The sequence below is a fragment of the Hypanus sabinus genome, chromosome 19 (genome assembly GCF_030144855.1).
Source record: "Hypanus sabinus isolate sHypSab1 chromosome 19, sHypSab1.hap1, whole genome shotgun sequence".
NCBI lineage: Eukaryota > Metazoa > Chordata > Chondrichthyes > Myliobatiformes > Dasyatidae > Hypanus > Hypanus sabinus.
The window spans coordinates 14,405,019-14,427,941 of NC_082724.1; the positions used below are offsets into that span (position 1 = coordinate 14,405,019).

General features: G+C 44.4%; 1 protein-coding gene and 1 non-coding gene across 5 annotated transcripts; both read left to right on the top strand.

Moving 5' to 3' along the window:
• The first annotated feature begins 1,617 nt into the window (after window positions 1–1,617).
• Window positions 1,618–9,836, top strand: rpl29 (ribosomal protein L29). 4 transcript variants are annotated; one of them, XM_059944052.1, is made up of 4 exons: window positions 1,686–3,204; window positions 4,004–4,052; window positions 4,144–4,208; window positions 8,897–9,836. In XM_059944052.1, exons 2-4 carry the CDS (start codon window positions 4,016–4,018, stop codon window positions 8,978–8,980), a joined length of 186 nt encoding a protein of 61 aa, XP_059800035.1. In that variant the 5' UTR covers window positions 1,686–3,204; window positions 4,004–4,015; the 3' UTR covers window positions 8,981–9,836. The 4 variants fall into 4 exon arrangements, with proteins under 4 accessions (XP_059800033.1, XP_059800035.1, XP_059800034.1 ...); XM_059944051.1 differs by having other exon boundaries at window positions 3,162–3,363; XM_059944053.1 differs by having other exon boundaries at window positions 3,194–3,212.
• On the top strand, window positions 4,920–5,049 carry LOC132378184 (small nucleolar RNA SNORA71). Its single transcript, XR_009506913.1, has one exon. It is a non-coding gene; the product is annotated as a small nucleolar RNA SNORA71 (small nucleolar RNA).
• Window positions 9,837–22,923: the final 13,087 nt, after the last annotated feature.

The following is a 22,923-nucleotide window of genomic DNA, read 5'->3' on the forward strand; positions in this document are numbered from 1 at the left end:
TCCTGTTTCCTTCGACAAGTGGATGTGCTGTTACGTTCTCTAGCTATTAAGGGAGTGGTAGGAAAGGAAGTGAGTTACGGCTGGGACTGTGAGACTGAGGAACTGCGCTGGTGGGTTATGGCCGGGAGTGTGAGGCTGAGAATAAAAAGGGTGTGGGAAGGGAAGGAGACCAGCTGTAAGGTGATTGGTGAAGCCAGATGGGTGGGGAAGGTCAAGGGCTGGAGAAGAAGGAATCTGATTGGAGAGGAGAGTGGACCATAGGAGAAAGGGACCCAGGAAGAGGTGGTAGGCAACTGAGAAGAGGTCACAGTGTAGAGAATGCAGGAAGGGGGAGAAATCGATATTCATGCCATCAGCCTGGAGGCTACCCACATGGAATATAAGGTGTTGCTCTTCCACCCTGAGGAGGCCTCGCCTTGGCACAAGAGATGGCCATAGAGCGGCATGTTGGAAAGGGAATGGGAATCAGAATTAAAATGTTTGGCCACTGGGAAGTTCCACATGTGGTGGGTGGAGCGGAGGTGCTTGATGAAGCAGTCGCTCAGCTACGTCGGGTTTCACCAATAGAGAGGTGGCTGAATCAGGAGCACTGAAGTAGACAACCCCAACGGAAGAGACAGATTCGTAAGTAAGATGTCTTGGTGGGGGGAGGGGACTCTGCCAGCAACTCCCAAATCTGCAAACTCTACAACTAAGAAGGACAAAGACGTCAAAAATATCTCATCAGCGGTTTGTTTCGTGCCCTAGAATTCCCTCCTCAATGGCTTTCTACAAGAACCTTTACCAAAGGGAGATGGCTCACATCCAATCTGGAGATCACCACTTCAGATATCTCAGCAGCCTCAGTGAAAGCAGGGGCAAATCTGATCTGAATCTTTTTCCCCGCTGACATCAGGTTCTTGAACCAAACTGTAAAACCATAATGGCCAAACAGCATCTAGGGAAAGAGTACAGTCGGCGTTTCGGGCTGAAACCCTTCGGCAGGATCGGAGTTAAAAAGCTGAGGAGTAGATTTAAAAGGTGGGGGGAGGGGAGAGAGAAGCGTCAGGTGACAGGTGAAACCTGGAGGGGGAGGGATGAAGTAAAGAGCTGGGAATTTGATTGGTGAAAGAAACAGAGGCCATGAAAGATAGAAAAGGGGGGAGGAGAACCAGAGGGAGGTGATAGGCAGTCAAAGAAATGAGGTGAGAGAGGGAAAAGGGGATGGGAAATGGAGAAGGAGGAGGTGTTGGGGGACATAACTGGAAGTTTGAGAAATCAATGTTTACGCCATCAGGTTGGAGACTACCCAAATGGAACATAAGGTGTTGTTCCTCCAACCTAAGTGTGGCCTCATCACAACTGTGGAGGAGGCCATAGATGGACTTATCAGAATGGGAATGGGAAGTGGAATTAAAATGGCGGCCACTGGGAGATCCCACTTTTTTTTTGGCATTTTTTTGTGCGTTGCATGGATTTCCTGCATCTGCAGATTTTGTCGTTTGTAAAACCATAATACTGCCTTGGTCCATATGTCACTGGTTTCCTCAACATTACATTTTTTGAAATAATGTTTCTGCAGAGAATGGAGGGATATCTGAAGGACGAAGAGGGATTGGAATTGGTTTATTGTTGTCACATGTACAGTGAAAAGATTGTCTTCCATACTGTTCATACAGATCAAATCATTACAGAGCATTAAGCTAGAATAAGGAATAACCATCCAGAAGAAAGTGTAAAAGGTACCAAAAAAGTGCAGGGATGGTAAATGATAAAGTGCATAATTATAACGAGGTGGATTGTGAGATCAAGTGTCCATCTTATTGTACAAGAGGTCTGTACAACAGTCTGGTAACAGTGGATAGAAGCTGTCCTTGAGCCTGTTAGTACGGGCTTTCATGTTGTTGTATCTCCTTCCTGATGGAGATGGGGTAAGAGAGAACGTCTGGGGTGGATAGGGTCACTGATTATGCTGGCGAGAAGTGTAGGCAGAATCCTTAGAATAGGCTGGTTCCCGTGATGCGCTGAGCTGCGTCCGCAACTTCCTCCAGCTTTCCGCCGTCACGTGCAGAGCAGTTTCCGTACCAGGCTGTGATGCATCAATTCAGAACGCTTTCTGTGGTGCATCGATAAAAATTGGTTGCCGGGGACACGCTGAATTTCTTTAGCCTCCTGAGGAAGTTGGAGCGGACTGGGGCTAAGCTCAATTAGTTTGGCGCAAGGGTCTGTTCTGCCCCGTTCTAGGTACACTCTATCCCAAGTTACGTGCAATCTGTGTTGATTTGCATTTACTAACTTAAGTTTATATCTATCTGAGTTTGCCTTTTTTCCAGTGCATTGTGCTGTTGAGGCAAAAAGCAAATTTTTCAGTAAGTTTCCACAACTGGAATGGGCACCCATTGCAATAAACTTGAACTTGATCTATTTCTCAAGCATAGTTACACACACACAAATGCTAGAGAAACTCCTCAAATCAGGCTGCATCTACAGAGGGAAATCAAGAAGCGATGTTTCAGGCCGAGAGCTTTCATTAGATTTATTTCTCTCCATACATGCTGCCTGACCTGGTGAGTTCTTTCACCATTTTGTGTGTGTTACTCTGGATTTCAAAGTTGAGAGTAAACGTATTATTATTAAAGTACATATATGTCACCATTTACAACCCGAGATTCGTTTTCTTGTGGACATACTCAATAAATCCAATAACAGTAATAGAATCAATGAAAGATTACACCCAACAGGGCGGACAGCCAGTATGCAAAAGACAAGAAACTATGCAAATAAAAAATTGATATTACATAAATAAGCAATAAATATTGAGAACAGAAGATGAAGAGTTGAGTCCATAGATTGTGGGAACAATTAAGTGACTCGGCAAGAGAAGCTGAGTGAAGTTATCTTCACTGGTTCAAGAGCCTGATAGTTGGTCAACTCTTGGATGTGATTAAGAAGTTTGTTAATACTTCAGCTGAATGAAATATCACTAGCCGTAAACTGTCATCATTATGAACGAACGACGCTGTAGAAAACAATGAGTATGTGTCTGACTCCTCTTCGAGCTGTTCCAAAGGACATCCGACCTCTTTGTACTTTTGTCCAGGCGGAACCTTCGCAGCGGGTCCGCGCCGCCGCCGGAAGAGAACGCCGTCTGGGATATCCCGGCGTTCTCCGCGCAGCGCCGTCCTTTTCCGGTAGCGGGGCTGACTGTAGTGTCGCCGACGGGAGGTGAGTGAGTGAAATCCGCTTCCATCGGCCGCAATCCGGGCACCGGGCTCGGCGGCGATGCGATGGGTGGCGGGCAGTGACCAGCAGGGATGGGTGACTTCCTGTCCTTCTCTGGTCCTAGGCCTGGGTAGCGAAAAGGTGGAGGTTAGAGTCCGGCCGGTGAGTGGTTGGGCCTTCACTCAGGGATGAATACGAGAGGGGCGGGGAGACGAGGCAGGGGAGAACAGTGTGGGTGGGATAATGGATGATTGTGTGAGAACCGGTGGAGTAGGTTGATTTTATGGGGAGAGAACTGGTGGTATGGGTTGATTTTATGGGGAAGGGGTGAGAAATGGATTGGGTGGGTTGATTTTATGGGGAAGGGGTGAGAAATGGATTGGGTGGGTTGATTTTATGGGGAAGGGGTGAGAAATGGATTGGGTGGGTTGATTTTATGGGGAAGGGGTGAGAAATGGATTGGGTGGGTTGATTTTATGGGGAAGGGGTGAGAAATGGATTGGGTGGGTTGATTTTATGGGGAAGGGGTGAGAAATGGATTGGGTGGGTTGATTTTATGGGGAAGGGGTGAGAAATGGATTGGGTGGGTTGATTTTATGGGGAAGCAGTGAGAACTGAATGTGGTGGTTGATTTTATGGGGAAGCAGTGATAACTGAATGTGGTGGTTGATTTTATGGAGGTGAAAAGTGGAGTGTATTTTAGACATGAACGTGTGAGTTTAGGATCCTCTACTCCTTCAGTCTTGAAGTGAAAACAATGTTGGTTGGTGGGCTATGCTGATGTTCTTCCTCACTCTTCCAGGTCATTTGAGCCATGGCCAAGTCCAAGAATCACACCAATCACAATCAGTGTAAGTCCCAGCTCTCTGCCTGTTGATCATTGGTTACTTTTTAATCTGCTGAATCTGTTTCCTAAACAAACAACTCTTCTGAATCTTACAGCCCGCAAGTGGCACAGAAATGGGATCAAGAAGCCCAAGTCTTATCGATTTGAACCCCTAAAAGGAGTAAGTCTTTCTGTTCACGTGCTTGACACGTATAGAGTGGGAAGAACCATGTATAGAGTGGCAGAATGCAACCATTTGACCATTGTGTCACTTTCATTGCCATTCCTCAACCCAGTATCGAAAGCCTTGCCTTTGTTGCATGTCACCCATGTCTCAATGAATAATGATCTTGCCTCTGACAAATCTGGAGTGTGTGATTTTGAATCTTGAGATTCAAAAGTCCAGGCAGGTGCAGTAAAAGAGTGTGGCCTTAAGCCTATTGGTTTAGAGCAGGGGCTCCTAGCCTATCTTACGCCACGGACCCCCTGCCATTAACTGAGGGGTCCTTGGGCCCCTGGTTTAGAGGAAAGATGTGGAACTGTTTGGCTTCTGACGTGCTTTGAAAAAAAGCAGCAAAGATTTATTTGTTGTGTATGGGCTGCTATTTACTGGCACTGAATCACTATCCACTAAAACTGATTATCTGGTGATTATCACTGGTATTTGTGATTTGCAAGTTGGCCTTTTACAACAGTACAAACTTTCTAAAATTTTTCGGTGGCATGAGGGTTTTAGGGGTACCATTATAAATGCAGACTGTCCTGTTTCAAATGTTTTTAATAAGCCTACATGTTTGGGCAGCTAATCATAGTGCCCTCACTGTTTTCATACGTGGTTACCAATTACTTTAGTGTTGTAGACGTGTATGAAGGGAGAAAAAGGGTAAGATGTACCTGCATTCGAAAGTGATTTTGGTACTGACCGTTACCAGATCATTGATACTGCAGGGAAATTAAATCAAAAGAACATCCCCGTGTTTATTGGGGCTGCAATCTCCATTAAACCTCGTAGATTTTGAACACTTTATTTTGAGTTGATTATTGGATTTTCCTTATTTTGTCACCATGATAAATTTTATAGGTTGTAAGCTTTGAATAACTTTATTAGTGTGTACAAATACGTGCTTCATGGTTGCCTAAGATATTTTCCAGACTAGAATGTCTTTTGTGTAGATGTTTTCTTTGCTTTGGAACGTTTTAGTTAGAACAGCTTCACTTGTGCCACTTGAGTGTGTCTGGTATGATATATCCTGTGTTTGACCCACCATAATGGAACCTTCTAATTCAGTAGCATCTTTTACCACTTTTTCAACCCATGCTGCCTCTTAAACTACTCACATATATCCCAGATTCCATTCGTGTATCTCTTAGGGTTGTCTCCTCAATTTAGTTTCATTGTATTCTTGCCACGTTTACTATTTAAAATAGTACCTTACATACTCTTTCACTAGCCTAATTTTGTATTAGTTAATTGCTGTCCTTGAGCATCACACAAAGTGCTGGAGGAACCCACCCTGCCAGTTCTCATGCCTTTCCCACAAAATCACCCTACCCCACTCAGGAAGGGGAAGAGGCCAGAACAAGAAGGTGGGGGGAGAGGAGTACAAGCTAGCAGGTAAGAGGGAAGCTAGGTTGATAAGGGAGAGGGTAAAGCTGGGAGGCTTTGGCTCAGGAAGGTGGAATATGATAGAGGAAAATTTCCCTTTCAGCTCTTAGCGCAAGCCAGCTTCCCTCACATTTTTCTGGCTGCTTCTCCCTTTCCTTCCAGTTGTGAAGTACCTCAATTGAAACGTCAAATGCTTATTTCCTCTCCCTTGATGCTGCCAAACCTCCTGAGTTCCCCCAGGACTTGGTGTACGTCACTCAAGATTTCTGGCATCTGCAGAATCCCTTGTGTTGGCTATACTCCTTGCTGTTCATTGGGCTATCAGAGTACACCCACATGCAAGTAATTACTACCTTGAGGAAAGCTGAGAACCACTGTACCCTTAGTTTAAACATGGCAAACACTGATGCTCTCTGTTAGTTTCCCACTTTTCTATTCGTGTTTCAATCTTGATTAAGTCCTGTATGTTGGACACAAATGAACATTTATTATGAACATTTGGAGAGGTATATGATTAGGAATAGTCAGCATGGCTTTGTGAAGGGCAGTCGCGCTGATTGAATTTTTGAGGATGTGACTAAACACATTGATGAAGGTAGAGCAGTAGATGTTGTGTATATAGGGATTTGATAAGGTACCCCATGTAAGGCTTATTGAGAAAGTAGGCTTGGGATCCAAGGGGACATTGCTTTGTGGATCCGGAGGTGGCTTGCCCATGGAAGGCAGGGTGGTTGTAGACAGGTCATATTCTGCATGGAGGTCAGTGATGAGTGGTGTGCCACAATCTCTACTGGGACCCCTTCTCTTTGTGATTTTTATAAATGACCTGGATGAGGAAGTGGGGGGATGGGTTAGTAAGTTTGCTGATGACACAAAGGTTGGAGGTGTTGTGGATAGTGTGGAGGGCCGGCAGAGGTTACGGCGGGACATTGATAAGATGCAAAACTGGGCTGAGAAGTTGCAGATGGAGTTCAATCCAGATAAGTGTGCGGTGGTTCATTTTGGTAGGTCAAATATGGCAGAATATAGTATAAATGGTAAGACTGTTGGCAGCGTGGAGGATCAGAGGGATCTTGGGGTCCGAGTCCATAGGGCACTCAAAGCTGCTGCACAGGTTGACTCTGGTTAAAGCATACAGTGCATTGGCCTTAAGCCGCGGGATTGAATTTAAGAGCAGAAAGGTAATGTTAGTGCTATATAGGAGGACCCTGGTCAGACCCCACTTGGAGTACTGTGCTCAGTTCTGGTCACCTCACTCCAGGAAGGATGTGGAAACTAGAAATGGTGCAGAGGAGATTTACAAGGATGTTGCCTGGATTGGGGAGCATGCCTTGTTGGAATAGGTTGAGTGAACTCGGCCTTTTCTCCTTGAAGAGGCAGATGAGAGGTGACCTGTAAGAGTTGTAAAAGATGATGAGAGGCATTGATCGTGTGGACAGTTGAAGCCTTTTTCCAGGGCTGAAATAGCTAATGTGAGAGGGCACAGTTTCAAGGTGCTTGGAAGTAGTTACAGAGGAGATGTCAGGGGTAAGTTTTTACGCAGAGAGTGGTGAGTGCATGGAATGGGCTGCCGGCAACAGTGGTGGAGGCAGATATGATAGGGTCTTTTAAGGAACTTTTGGATAGGTACATGGAGCTTAGAAAAATAGAGGGCTATGGGTAAACCTGGTAGTTTATAAAGTAAGGACATGTTCAGCACTGCATTGTGGGCTGAAGGGCCGTTATTGTGCTGTAGGCTTTCTATGTTTCTAATTCATTTTTCACAAATCATGCCATTCTAGTCCAAGTGACTGCTGATTCTGTCCCTTGTTTCCAGTGTTACCCAGGGTTAAGGTTAAGCTGTGGTTGTTGTGTTTATCCATGCTCCTCCTTTTCTTGTTCAGTAAAGGTGTAACATTTTCCATGCCTTTTGTCTGTCCCGTCCTGAATCTTGAGGATGTTTGGAGCACTGTGGCCAAGCCTTCACGCTTACTTCCTTCAGAAACCATGGTTAAATCCCATCGAGACCAAGCAGTTTATCCCCTTTAAGAAAAGCCTTTCAGTTCCCCCTCTTAAAATCCAATGTCTCAATTACTGTTGTCTTATGAGGCTTCAGCAGCAATTCTACCTTGGTAGCAACTGATGTAAAGTACTCATTAATCGGAATCTGGTTAAATATCACTGGCATATATTGGTGTTGTATCTCAGCCATCCCCTCTGCTCTGAGTAGGTTGTCTTTTAGAGTCTCCATTTAAACTGCTTATTCCCATCAGCCTGCGTTATGACCATAACCTTCCATGTCCCACCATCCATGTACCTATCCAAACTTCTCGTACACATTGAGATCGAGGTCACAGCCACCACTTGCGCTGGCATCTTGTTCGACACTTTCACGACTCAGAATGAAGAGGTTTCCCCTCATTTTCACCTTTCACCCTTAAACCATGATCTCTTGTAGTCACACTCAGCCTTGGTGGAGTTTCCTCTGAACTCCCCACGTTCAGCTCAGTTCAGTCATGTCAACAACCTGGTGTTGAAAAGCTGTTTTTTATGGTTGTTTGTGGTGTTGTTGCTTTTCTCTACCACCATCTTCATGGGGATGTATCTAGACCAGGTATTTCCCATCCGGAGTCCATTGACCCCTGCTTAAATGGTGTTTGTCCAAGCAGAAAAAGGGCTGGGGAAACCCTGATGTCAGCCAGGCTTTATTTCTTACACGAGTAAAAATCTTAGTCGTCTCCGAAATGTGCAATGCAAAAAATTAGAGTAATTTGTTATAAATATTATGTACAGTAAAATGTACAAAAGAACAGTCTCCACCTTATCTTGCCATTATACAGATTTGCTGACAAACTTTCTTTTCAGTTTATCTATTCTCATCTCATTAAAATTGGTCCTTCTCCAGTACCTATTCACCCTTTGGAGATTTCCATGGTTGTAAGGAATTGGAACAAGAATATAGTTTCAGGGCCTAAAGTAAACAGTTGTGAAAGGAAGATTCCATGGATATCGAACTATTTGAAGGTGAACATTTAGAATTTGTGGTGGTCAGTGGAGAACAGCACAGTTCAGTTTGAAAAGAGGCTTAACCTGGAGGATTTTTGCATGCCTGCTGGTTTCTGAGTTGGTGTCTTTCGTAGTTGAGAGAAATCCAGCTCACCGGTGTCATTTATACAAAGCTGTTATTCAGCATGGTCCTATTGACAATTAAATATGTTAAATCCTGAGGGAAAACAAAGCAGATCAGCTAAGATTAATACATTTTGATCACTTTTTTTTCTCAGGTTGATCCCAAGTTCCTTAGGAATATGCGGTTTGCCAAAAAGCACAACAAAAGAGGACACAAGAAAGTAGAGGGCAAAAAATAAATTGGGAATCACTGAGAACAGGAGCAGCCATTCACAAGCCAACATCTGCGCCCCTTAGACGGCAGCCAAGTGAAATGTGTATTTTGAATTGTTCATTTTTAATAAAATCTGTCAAGAACTCAAGTTTCTTTGCCTTTTCACTAAGATCTTTCCGAAGGTCCTTAGCGCGATGAAAATTAATTCACTTGTGACATTTGCCCCCTTGATCTAGGGAGCTCATCTTCAAGGTTTGCATGCATTTACTATAATTTAATGTCGGGGTGTATTAATTCTCCCATCTTCAAGGCTGTATGGATATGAAAAGAGAGTCCAATGCAAAGTCACTCTTGTGTTCCTGGTCGAACATCTTTCAAGTGCTTTGGTGAAGGACAACGATGGGAATTGTTAAAACAAGCCAAAATCAGGATTTTTGTTTCTGTTTGAGTTGGCTTACGACTTGATTTGATATTGAAGCATGTGTGTTGACTAATGACAATGTGGCAATATTTAATGGTTATTCCTTAAAGGTTCTTTTAAAGAAATTATTATGCAGAGAAACCTATGTTACAAATTTGCAGAGGATTGAAAGCTGGATTGCTTCTAGTTTTAGCAACTTGTGCACACTATCTAGGTGTTTGTTAATTCAAGTTTTTAATGGCTCTGAAAATTTGTGGCTAGTATTTCATAATTGATTGGGGGAATCTGAATTTTGGCCAATTAAATTTTTTAATATTCTTGGTACAAGGAGCACTAAGGTTTTTGTGTATTAAACAGAATGTAACTTGCTACTGAAGGATAAGATGCAGATTTTTAGTGATTTATTTGTTGGTGATCTGATGGGATATGGCTTAATTAAAATAAATAATAGTGTACGGTGGTTTCTTTGTATTATTTTTTATGTTAATTTTGAGTATTGAAAACAGCACTGACAATTATTGGTGTAATCCTTTAAAGGTGTATATATAGCCAAACCATGAAAAAATAGTGCTACAGCTCCAGGTCTCCCCTGCTGTCCAGAGTTTGAATATTGTCTTGTCAGCATCCATTCCCTTCCACATAACATTTGCAAGTCTAAATGAACACATATCAGGTCAGATCATGATTCAACACCAAGCACCTATATTAAAATATTTCAATTCCATTGGTGATAGAACTGCTGTTACATCCTGACCTTGGTTTACTTTGCCCATTTTCCCCTGTGACTACTCGGTTACAGTTCAGGTGTTACTGGCGCCTCATTGTTCTGAGTCTATGTCCACACTGGACTGGGTAATTCTGAAATCGCAGGCTTCAAGTGAAAATGATAGGTGTCCACACCAAGCGTTTTTGAAAATACCTCCGTCCACATTAAAACAGGTGTTCCGGCAAATCTCCTATTGGGCATGTGCAGGACACACATACAGAAAACAAGTTTAGTGTCAAATCTCGCAGTGGAAATGTGCATTTGTGCAGTTAGTCTAGAAAAACTTAACTACAACTGTTGGCGCTCACGCAGGAGGACTTCAAACTAAAAAAAAACAAATACTGGAGCGTATGGAGGCAAACGACAGGGAGTTCATGGACAGTATGACCCGGCTGACGAACATTGGAAAAACTGACTAAATTACATTAATAAAGCACCTTGTTAAGTGTATAAAACATGTCTGCATCAGTATTTTGTATTTCCACACAATGTTACATTAGGCTGTTACACATCTATTGTCAGAAGTACTTGCATAAATAGGTAAACCACCTTCATACAAGCAGGGACAGAAAATGGCAAAGTGAGTATACTTATTTATTCGTTAAGTTATGGGTCAAAGTATTTGGTGAGTACTCATTGTTGTCCTGAAATTGTTAGGTTGTGTAGGGGTTGCAAGAAAACAAATGAAATGCAGCCATCTGTTCCAGCATTTCTAGAAATTTCCTGCTACCCTGTCCACACTATTGCCCATGTGGCATTTTCAAATTTACTCTGGAGAGTGTTTTAGAAAAGCTCAGTTTTCAGGGGAGGAAAACACCATTGATGGATGGAGGGTCAAAACGGCCCGAAACGTCAACAGCGCTTCTTATAGATGCTGCCTGGCCTGCTGTGTTCCACCAGCATTTTGTGTGTTGTTTGATTTTCCAGTATCTGCAGATTTCCTCGTGTTTGCTCATGTTAATTGATGCCATTTCAGATGGGTAGATTGTTGAGAATTGTGATCAAGTAGATTTTCACCTGTATCTTCACCTATCTCCCTATCAACTGCAAACTTGGCCTCAAAGCTATTGATTCCATCATACAAATCACTGACATAGTGTTAAAAGAGGAAATCCCAACACTGACCCTGCAAAACACCACTAGTCACTAGCAGCCAGCCAGAAAAGGTTCCCTTTATTCCCACTTTTTGCCTCTTGCCCATCAACCACTGCTTTACTTATCCATGCTAGTATCTTTCCATGGGCTCTTCTGTAAATCCGACATACACATGGTTTCGGCCGATTTTATCACATACCTCCAAGTACCCTAAGATCTCATCCTTAATCGAATCCAACATCTTCCCAACCACTGAGGTCAGGCTAACTCACTTATAATTTCCTTCCTTCTGCCTCCCTCCCTTCTTGAAGAGTGGAATGACACTTGCAATTTTCCACTCCTCCAGAACCATACCAGAATCTAGTGATTCCTGAAAGATCATTATGAATGCCTCCACAAACTCCCCAGTCACCTCTTTCAGAACCCTGCAGTATAGTCCATCTGATACAGTTGACTTACACCTTCAGGCCTTTCTGCCTCCCAAACACCTTCTCCCTATTATTAGCTAGGTGGGGAGGTATAGGAGCCTGAAGGCACACTCTCAACATTTCATGAAGTTTTTTTTCTCCTCTGCCGTCAGATTTGTCAATGGATAATGAACTCATTGTAATTTAGAATCATAGAAACTACAGCGCAGAAACAGGCCCTTTGGCCCATGTAGTCCATGCTGAGTCATTTAACCTGCCTAGTCCCATTGACCTGCACCAGGACCACAGCCATCTATGTACCTCTCCGAACTCTTAAACATTGAAATCCAGCGTGCATGCACCATTTGCACTGGCGGCTCACTCCACACTCTCACAACCCTGAGTAAAGAAATTTCCCTTCATGTTCCCCTTAAGCTTTTCATCTTTCACCCATAACCCACGACCTCCAGCTGGAGTTCCACCCAACCTCAGTGGAAAAAGCCTGCTTGCACTTGCCGCATCTTTACTCCTCATAATATTGTATACCTCTAATAATTAAAAATAGATAAAAATTATTCCATATTCCAATGCACTGCTACCGTGAAACAACAGATTTCTTGGCTTATGCCAGTGATAATAAACCTGATTCTGATTAAAGTGTAGGCTTTTAGGTCCATAATTAGTAAGTGTGTCAAAAGTTGCAGGAGAAGACTGAAGAATGAGATTGAAAGCAATAATAAATCAGCCAATGATAGAGCAGAATTGATGAGCAAAATAGCCTAATTCTGCTCCTCTATCTTAGGTATTCTGTACCTTCTGTCCAAAGTTAGTTGCCAGAAGAGGCCATGTTGGGAATCTTTGATGATGGACACTGTTTTCTTGTGTCAGCATTCCAAGTAAATGTACTCAATAGTAGGGAGGACTTTGCCTGTGATGTACTGGCCCGTATGAACCACTTTGTCTATTCTTTCCCGTTCCTGGGCATTGGCGCTTCCTTTCCAAGCCAGGATACTCTCAACTGGCAGTCAGGTTAGACAACATCTATTATCCTGTAGGTAGTTAGACTGTTGGCAACTTCAGCTTATTTCGTGCCTATGAAATGGGAAAAGATTCCACACTGCGTTACATGGGTGTAGTCAGACAAAGTTTGACATCAAGCTAGAAAAGAGCATCCTGACTGGCTGCATCACCACCTGGTGTGGGAACTGTACTTCCCTCAATTGCAGGGCCCTGCAGAAATGGTGCAGACAGCCTAGAGCATCTGTAGATGTGAACTTCTCACTATTCAGGACATTTACAGTGACAGGTGCATAAAAAGGACACAAAGGATCATCGGGGATTCGAGTCACCCCAACCACAAACTGCTCCAGCTGCTACTATTGGAGTATAAAAGTTGAGATTGTTTGCTGTGTAACCAAAATTATGTAGTCTGAGTTTGCTATTTGCTATGCATGTGCCCAATTTAATAGGAGAATGAAATCTTAGGAATGTAGAAGACAATAGTGTATTAATGAAAGGTAGCTAAGAGATGTAGATTAGAACATGATTAAGTCACGAAATCCTAAGAATGTAGAAGACAATGGTGTGTTAATAAGAGGAAGCTAAGAGATGTAAATTATGTAGTCTGAGTTTGCTATTTGTTATGCCTGTACCCAATTTAGTAGGAGAATGAAATATTAAGAATGTAGAAGACAATGGTGAGTTAATGAGAGGTAGCTAAAAGATGTAGATTAGAACAGGATTAAGTCAATGGTTAGAAACAATAGTGGCGGATGTACTTGTGATACGCAACTATAGACCGATAAACCAGGAGATTGCTGTAAAAAATGCTATGTCCAAGGATCGGTGGGCAATCAGCGACTAGCTCAACGACTGTCTCAGCTTTGATTTGCAAATTAAAGTTTAAGCCTTCTTGAAGAATCTTCTGCGTCTCCTAGTCATTTGTGGGGCACGAGAAACCACGACACTACTATCTGGGGAACGGTACCACAGCATAAAAGCCTGGACCAACAGCCTCCGGGACAGCTTCTTCCACCAGGTTGTCAGACTGATGAATTAACGCTGACACAATTGTATTTCTATGTTATATTGACTGTTCTGTTGTACATACTATTCATTACAAATTACTGTAAGTTGCACATTGCACACTTAGACGGAGACTTAACATAAAGATTTTTACTCAAGCATGTGAAAGATGTAAGAAATGAAGTCAATTCAATTCAAAACGGGCTCATAACCAAAAGTTTAGTCTGGAAAGGAAATGCTGCATGGATCTGTGCTGCAAAGGTCATTAGCCTCTCAAAAATACCAAGGTTGGCAAGAGTAAAGAAAATTAAATATATATATATATATATATATATTAAAGTTAAATAATCCGGGGAAAAGACACAGTAGTGAAACTAGCTGCCTTTATCTTAAATAGTATCTCTTTGAGGAAATATTTTCAAATAATATGGTTAGAATCTCGAACTCACTGCCTGAATGGACAGAAACAGGTTAGGGCAGCAACTAAAACCCTTCTAAACAAGCACCTGAATAGTCCTGAAGAATGGGCTGCCGTCTGAAACGTCATTTCCATCGATGCTGCCTGACCTGCTGAGCTCCTCCAACATTTTGTGTTTGTTGCTCTGGCTTTCCAACACCTGCAAAATTTCTGGTGTTTCTGAGTAATTAAAGGAGATTATTTACTAAATGCTGGTAAATAGGATTCGCCCAACTGAGATAGATATCAAATATGATATGATATGATGTGACAAATGCAGCCCCCACCCCCTGCAGTATTATATTGCACTTAGTGGCCATTGTATTAGGTACATCTGTACAACTGCTCGTTAAGGCTAACCAGTCATTGACAGCAGCTCAACGCATAAAAGCATGCAGACGGAGGTTCACTTATTGTTGAGACCGAACATCAGAATGGGGAAGAAATGTGATGAAAGTGACTTTGGCTGTGGAATGATTGTTGGTTCCAAACTTTTGAGTTTCACGCGCATCAGTTCCTAGAGTTTGCAGAAACAGTGCGAAAAACAAACAAACATCCAGTGACCGGTAGTTCTGCGGGCGATAACGCCTCGCTAGTGAGAGAGGTCAGAGGAGGTTCAAGCTGACAACGAATCAAATAACCACACATTACAACAGTGGGGTGCAGAAGGACCTCTCTAAACGCAGAACAGATCGAACCTTGAAGGACCACAGCAGCAGAAGCTCATGAATGTACACTCAGTGACCATCTTATTGGGTACAGGAGTACCTAATAAAGTGGTCACAGAGTATATATGCACGATTCCAGTTGGTTTCAAAAGGAGAGCTTCTGTTCTGAGCCCTTCGAAAACCAGGTGCTAAACTGATTCCGATTCACAAGAGTCTTTGCGAGTGCGAGTCCGAGCCAGTTTCTCCGGCGGCCGCTGCGGGGCGCTGTGCGGCGACGGGGACCACGCGTGAGAAAGGTGGGATGAGTTTCGTTTCACGGAAACTGGAACTTACTTTCCATTTCATCATCACAGTGGGCGCGGACCTCGCAATTATGCACCTTAATTACGGGCCCTTAAGCGACTCACGGAAACAAGAAAAATAAGCGGTGGGTTGACACAAATCGTTCATTCAGGAGTGTGAGAGTCTTAATGTGCCCTGTTTGATACTTCAAAAAAAAATCTTAAAAGAGTTAATCAGGTTTGTCGAGGGGGAAATAAGTGTAACTTGCTGCGCTGTGCTGGTCCTCTTCAAAATCGGCACCACGCATCTGGAATTGGCTGGCTTCCCGACACTGCGTGCCTTAGGAATGAGGAGAGCCGGGGGGTTGCCGGAGTGAGTCAGAAAAAAGAACAGTTGTTAACCATTCAATCCCTCAAACCCATTCAGTTAAAAAGAATGTCTTGATACAGCTCATTACAACAGTGAGCAAGGTAGAACGAAGTAAAATAGCGAAATGCAGAACACTCTTTGTGAGAGAGGTTCCCAAATTTCTGCGACGGTGGGTAGAAATGTTTCGTACCTCCACCCCTGAAGCTCGTGAAAATAGCAAACAGGACAGTGGTGCACAGGAACAGGCCATTCGGCCCACGATGTTGTGCTGAAACCAGCTAAAAAGCAAATCAAAAACGCTCAGATGCTAATCTCTCCCAGCAATGCACACAACATGATGAAGGAACTCAGCAGGCCAGGCAGTTCATTTTAGGTCTCGGCCCGAAATGTCGACTGTTTACTCTTTTCCGTAGATGCTGCCTGGCCTGCTGAGTCCTCCAGCATTTCTTGTGTGATGCTTGGATTACAGGCATATGCACATTTTCTCATCTTCCTGCTATGAATCCCACCCCCCCCCCCAGCTATACAACATCCACATCCCTCCATCCTCCTTGCATGCATGTGCCTATCCAAATGCCTCTCAAAAGCCTCCAATGTATTTGCCTCTACCTCCACTCTCTGAGTGAAAAATTTAACCCTCACACTCCGCTTGAACCCACTCCCTCTCACCTTCAATGCATTTATTAGACATTTCAACCCTGGGGAACAGAAACTCTCTGTCCACTTGATATCTATGCCTGTCATAACCTTGTAAACCTCGATCAGCTCTCCCTTCAGCCTCTGGCGCTCCAGAGAAAACAATGAGGAAGGGATGGCCTGTGGGCAAAGAATACAAAATGGGGGCTTTGGACCTGTGTGATTTATGGAGGTTGGGAATATTGGCGTCCTTTCAGGAGGGTATGAAGAAATTCGGTGTAGATAAGGAGGTGTGTGGGTGATGCTGTGGAAGTGGAAATGAGATAACCTTGGTGTGGAGTTGAAAGCTGAATTCTAGACATGCGGCTTACCTAAGTGGTTTGGCCCCAGCAGAAGGCCGTGGTGAGCCTGGAGATGGTGATGTGGGTGTATGTAGCAGAGACAGAAAGTCAGAATTAGGTCTAGCATCACCGGCAGATGTCGTAAAATTTGTTAACTTAGTAGCAACAGTACAAAGCAATGCACGATAAGTATAGAAAACATAAATAAATGAATCACAGTGAGTATATTAATTAGTTAAGTTGAAAATAGTGCATAAATAACAAAAATGTGAGGTGGTGTTCATGGGTACAATGTCCATTTAGGAATCGGATAGCAGAGGGGAAGAAGCTGTTCCCAAGTCACTGAGTGTGAGCCTTCAGACTTCTGTACCTCCTCCCTGATGATAACACAGAGAAAAGGGCATGTCCTGGGTGATGGGGGTCTTTAATAATGGATGCCTCCTTTCTGGAGGCACTGCTCCTTAAAACTGTCTTGAATAGTACAAGGCTAGTACCCACGACTATCACCCAGTAGCACTCACATCGACAGTGATGAAATGCTTTGAGAGGTTGGTCATGACTAGACTGAACTCCTGCCTCAGCAAGGACCCGGACCTGGTGCAATTTGCCGATCGCCACAATAGGTCGCTGACAGACGCAATCTCAATGGCTCTCCACATGGCTTTAGACCACCTGGACAACTCAAAAACCTACGTCAGGATGCTGTTCATCAACTATAGCTCAGCATTTAATAGCATTGTTCCCACAATCCTGATTGAGAAGTTACAGAACCTGGGCCTCTGTACCTCCCTCTGCAAATGGATCCTCAACTTCCTAACCAGAAGACCACAATCTGTGCAGATTGGTGATAACATATCCTCCTCGCTGACGATCAACACTGGTGCACCTCAGGCATGTGTACTTAGCCCAATGCTCTACTCCCTCTATACTTATAACTTTGTGGCTAGGCATAGCTCAAATGCCATCTATAAATTTGCTGATGATACAACCATTGTTGGTAGAATCTCAGATGGAGACGAGAGGGCGTACAGGAGCGAGATATGCCAACTAGTGGAGTGGTGTCCAGCAGCAACCTGGCACTCGACGTCAGTAAGACGAAAGAGCTGATTGTGGACTTCAGGAAGGGTAAGGTGAAGGAACGCACACCGATTTTCGTAGAGGGAAGTGGAGAGAGTGAGCAGTTTCAAGTTCCTGGGTGTCAGGATCTCTGAGGACCCAACCTGGTCCCAACATATCAATGTACTTATAAAGAAAGCAAGACAGTGACTATGCATCATTAGGAGTTTGAAGAGATTTGGCATGTCAACAAATACACTCAAAAACTTTTATAGCTGTACCATGGAGAGCATTCTGACAGGCTGCATCACTGTCTGGTATGGAGGGGCTACTGCACAGGAGCGAAAGAAGCTGCAGAGGGTTGTAAATCTAGTCAGCTCCATCTTGGGCACTAGCCTACAAAGTACCCAGGACATCTTCAAGGAGCAATGTCTCAGAAAGGCATCAACCATTAGTAAGGACCTCCAGCACCCAGGGCATGCCCTTTCCTCACTGTTACCATCAGGTAGGAGGTACAGAAGCCTGAAGGCACACACTCAACGATTCAGGAACAGCTGCTTCCCCTCTGCCACCCGATTCCTAAATGGACAATGAACTTGTGAACACTACCTTACTGCCTACCATTCAGGAATACCAGGTTACTTGCAGTTACGTAAATATCTTGGGTAGCATCAGTGTAAAGGCAGCGGTATAGTTCCTGCTTTGTTGTGGTCTTGTTGAACTTCATTGTTTTTTCGTCTTTCATTCTTAGTGGCAGAAGATCTGTCTTCGTGTAACCCTAAAAGGCATAATGTTTTCTGTAGACCAAGTTTTAAAAATCTGACCATAGCAAATTTTAAATAATGTAATGATTTCCTTTACATGTTCTTGCTTCTAATTGTTTTTTTTCCCTTTCTAATGAATAATTTATCACTGGTGTGCCAGGAATTGGCAACTTCTAGCATAAGAAATAGAAAACTAATTTGTTCTCTAATTATTACCGATGTATTTGTCTTAAGTCATCGGTTAGGTTGTCGATGGAGCAGATTACCTTATTTCATTCCAATCATATTATCAATATTACTATTTGTTGAACTCTTATATACCAGCTGCTTGATGGAAGTGGCCTATAAAACTTTTTCAACCCTCCGATCTGGTTTATGCTATGAATGGGGGCTACAAATTCGATGATTACACAATCAGAAAACCTTGCTGACTGGGTTATCCATTTTTATTTTGGTTTACAGCAAATGTAGACGCTTCATTTTAAAAAAATCATAATTAGGGTAGTAATTGAGATGTTAGGATAAATTTTATTCTAAGATGGGAGGTGAGGATATTCATGGCTCTTAATGGTATTCCAAAAGAGTGGATTTATAGTAGTGTTGTAGCACAATATTGATTAGTGGCTGTTCCTGCACTCGAAAGACGATTTCCTTAAGGGGTTGTGTTTGTATGTGTGACTGTTTTGGCAGTCTCTTTCTTAAGAAGGTAATAATACATGCTAGAAGTCTGTCAAACAGTGGTACATCTTAGAGCTGAGGCAGTATCACTTGATTGTACAGATCACTTGATTCACTTGAATCACTTGATTTGGCCTGTGCCAAATAAAAAACCCAGTGATTATCAACAGCAGGACACTATCCATGGTCCGGACATAGAAGAGGAGGATGATTTCAATGTCCCATCCTCCATTGGTGAAATGATACTGTTGAGGAAAGCGCTTTCATATGGAGCTGACCGGGTTTGTTCCGTAGTATGCCATATTGTGGATTTACCCACTGAGTCGGGGTGAATAATCCATTTCTTGCCTCAGTTACTGCAGTAGCCTGCACTTGCTTTCAAGAAGGAGCTAGATAGATATCTGATGGATAGGGGAATCAAGGGATATGGGGACAAGGCAGGGACTGGGTATTGATAGTGAATGATCAGCCATGATCTCAGAATGGCGGTGCAGACTCGAGGGGCCGAATGGTCTACTTCTGCACCTATTGTCTATTGTCTATTGTGTAAATTACCACTTAAAGAAATGATTACAAGGATGGACAAATGGGAATGTGTGCACTTATCCCCTGACAGTTCTATTTAAAGGAGCAAAACCAGTATCTTTTACTAGACTAGATGCTCGGCAGGCAGATGAAAATACCATGGAGACATACTTATTTTGTCCTGTTGCTCCATACTAACATCAAGTATTTTGAAGTTATCAATGATAATCACTAGCAGAGTAAAATTTTATTTATTCTTCCAGGTGAGGCGACACTTCACCTGTGAATCGGCTGGTGTGGTATACTGCGTCCGGTGCTCCCGGTGTGGCTTTTTATATATTGGTGAGACCCGACCCAGACTGGGAGACCGTTTCGCTGAACACCTACGCTCGGTCCACCAGAAAAAGCAGGATCTCCCAGTGGCCACACATTTTAATTCCACGTCCCATTCCCATTCTGATATGTCTGTCCATGGCCTCCTCTACTGGCAAAGTGAATCCAAACTCAGGTTGGAGGAACAACACCTTATATACCAGCTGGGTAGCCTCCAACCTGATGGCATGAACATTGGCTTTGCTAACTTCCATTAATGCCCCTCCTCCCCTTCTTACCCCATCCCTGACATATTTAGTTGTTTGCCTGTTCTCTATCTCCCTCTGGTGCTCCCTCCCCCCTTTCTATCTCCTGAGGCCTCCCGTCCCATGATCCTTTCCCTTCTCCAAGGGAAAGATCCTTTTCGCCAATCACCTTTCCAGCTCTTAGCTTCATCCCACCCTCCGGTCTTCTCCTATCATTTCACATTTCCCCCTCCCCCCACTACTTTCAAATCTCTTACTATCTTTCTTTCGGTTAGTCCTGACGAAGGGTCTCGGCCTGAAACGTCGACGGCACTTCTCACTATAGATGCTGCCTGGCCTGCTGTGTTCCACCAGCATTTTGTGTGTGTTGTTGTTTGAATTTCCAGCATCTGCAGATTTCCTCGTGTTTGCTCTTTAAATTCTACTGCGAACCCTCTGTCAGTGATGCCTACACCGAAGAAGTTTAAATCTTCTCTTTGACAGGAGTTCAGTGAAACCCTCTCTCGCTGCTCCCCATCTATAATTCCTTCGGCCCTTCAACTTTTCGATCATATTTTGACCCAGACCCGCTATTACAGCCATACATCTTTCCTTGGAACGTGTCTCTGCCACCAACTGACTCCAGTTGGCTTCAGGATCCGTTTTGGAGCTTCTCAATTTGGACCTTCTGAGGATCCCAGGTACTCACATTTAATTGACTCTGCCTCCCGTTGTTTCTCCCGGCGAGCTCTGAGAGCGACACTCTCCGCCATGAGAAGGTACCTGGCGTCCCTATCACAATCCCTTCCACGCCTCCGGGACACCTTTTTCTCCGTTAGCAATGGACCTGTCCATTATTTCATCCTCCGTCGGATCCATGCGTGCAATCGCCATTTCTTTGACTTTATCACGTCCTGCAAGGATCACAAGATCTTCTATCTGCAGACCCCAGAGCATGGTCTTTGTATCGCATCCCCGGCCCCGGTAGTTGATCTCGGCTGCCCCAGCGACCCAGGGCATATTGAAAACCCGGACTCCAGCACCGTCACCGCGGGTTCCAACGACCATGGGCAGCTTCAAAGCGATTGCACAACCACCGACTGCTACTCCAGCCTTGAACTCTGGGCCGGGTCTTCACATGCTGCGATTGTGTCTCTCGTCTCCCCTTCCTCCACCACCACTTTGCAATCCCTTCTCCCTCAGATCCCATCATCAGCTCCTGGGCCCTCAGGGGCTCCATCTAGCTCTCGCCCCAACCCTCCCCTCTCCACCCACACTACCAGCCTCCCTCCCCTCTCTGATCCCATTTCTCATCCGTGCCAGGTCTTTACCATTCCCTTCGAGCTTCAACTCTCTGAGGCAGAGCGCTCTGTCCTCAGTAAGGGCCTCACCTTTGTCCCCCTTCGCCCACACCTCAGCGAGTTCCGCATACGCCATGACGCTGAACTCTTCTTCCGCTGGCTCCATCTCCGAGCTTACTTCTTTGACAAGGACTCTCCTACCCCCACCGATTACCCCTTCTCCTGTCTTCAACCCTCCTCCTCTTCATGGACACCCCGCTCTTGACTTCTGCCTGCACTGGATCTCTTTATTGCTGATTGCTGATGGGACATCAATCGTCTCGACTTCACCACACCCTGTTCCAATTCCAACCTCACTCCTTCCGAACGCTCTGCTCTCCGCTCCCTCCGCACCAATCCCAACCTCACTATAAAACCTGCTGATAAGGGGGGAGCTGTTGTAGGCTGGCGTACTGACCTCTACCTGGCCGATGCACAGTGACAACTCTCTCATACCTCCTCTTATTTACCCCTTGATCATGACCCCACTAAGGAGCACCAGGCCATTGTCTCCTATACCATCACCAACCTTATCAGCTCTGGTGATCTCCCATCCACTGCCACCAACCTCATAGTTCCCACACCCCGCACTTCCTGTTTCTACCTCCTACCCAAGATCCACAAACCTGCCTGTCCAGGTAGACCCATTGTCTCAGCTTGCTCCTGCCCCACCGAACTCATTTCTGCATACCTTGACACTGTCTTATCCCCTCTTGATCAATCTCTTCCCACCTATGTTTGTGATTCTTCTCATGCTTTGAATTTTTTCAATGATTTTAAGTTCTCTGGCCCCCACCGTCTTATTTTCACCATGGATGTCCAGTCCCCAACGGGATGGTCTCGAAGCTCTTCGCTTTTTTTTGGATTTCAGACCTAACCAATTCCCCTCTACCACCACTCTCCTCCATCTAGCAGAATTAGTTCTTACTCTCAATAATTTCTCCTTTGGCTCCTCCCACTTCCTCCAAACCAAGGGTGTAGCCATGGGCACCCATATGGGTCCCAGTTATGCCTGCCTTTTTTTTGGCTAATTAGAACAGTCCATGTTCCAAGTCTATACGGGTATCCATCCCCCTCTTTTCCTTTGCTACATCGACGACTGCATTGGTGCTGCCTCCTGCACACATGCTGAGCTCGTTGACTTCATTAACTTTGCCTCCGACTTTCACCCTGCCCTCAAATTTACCTGGTCCATTTCCGACACCTCCCTCCCCTTTCTTGATCTTTCTGTCTCCGTCTCTGGAGACGGCCTATCTACTGATATCTACTATAAGCCTACAGACTCTCACAGCTACCTGGACTATTCCTCTTCCCACCCTGTCTCTTGCAAAACTGCTATCCCCTTCTCACAATTCCTCCGTCTCCGCCGCATCTGCTCTCAGGATGAGGCTTTTCATTCCAGAACGAAGGAGATGTCTTCCTTTTTTAAACAAAGGGGCTTCCCTTCGTCCATCATCAACTCTGCTCTCAAATGCATCTATCCTATTTCCCGCACATTTGCCCTCACCCCATCCAGCCGGCACCCCACTCGGGATAGGGTTCCCCTTGTCCTTACCTACCACCCCACCAGCCTCCAGGTCC

Excerpts from the sequence above, each read along its gene's own strand:
- rpl29 (XM_059944050.1), top strand. The coding sequence starts at position 3,011 with ATGAGTATGTGTCTGACTCCTCTTCGAGCTGTTCCAAAGGACATCCGA. Across the intron at positions 3,205-4,003 it reads TGTAGTGTCGCCGACGGGAG|GTCATTTGAGCCATGGCCAA; the intron begins GTGAGTGAGTGA and ends TCACTCTTCCAG. Across the intron at positions 4,053-8,896 it reads TCACACCAATCACAATCAGT|GTTGATCCCAAGTTCCTTAG; the intron begins GTAAGTCCCAGC and ends TTTTTTTCTCAG.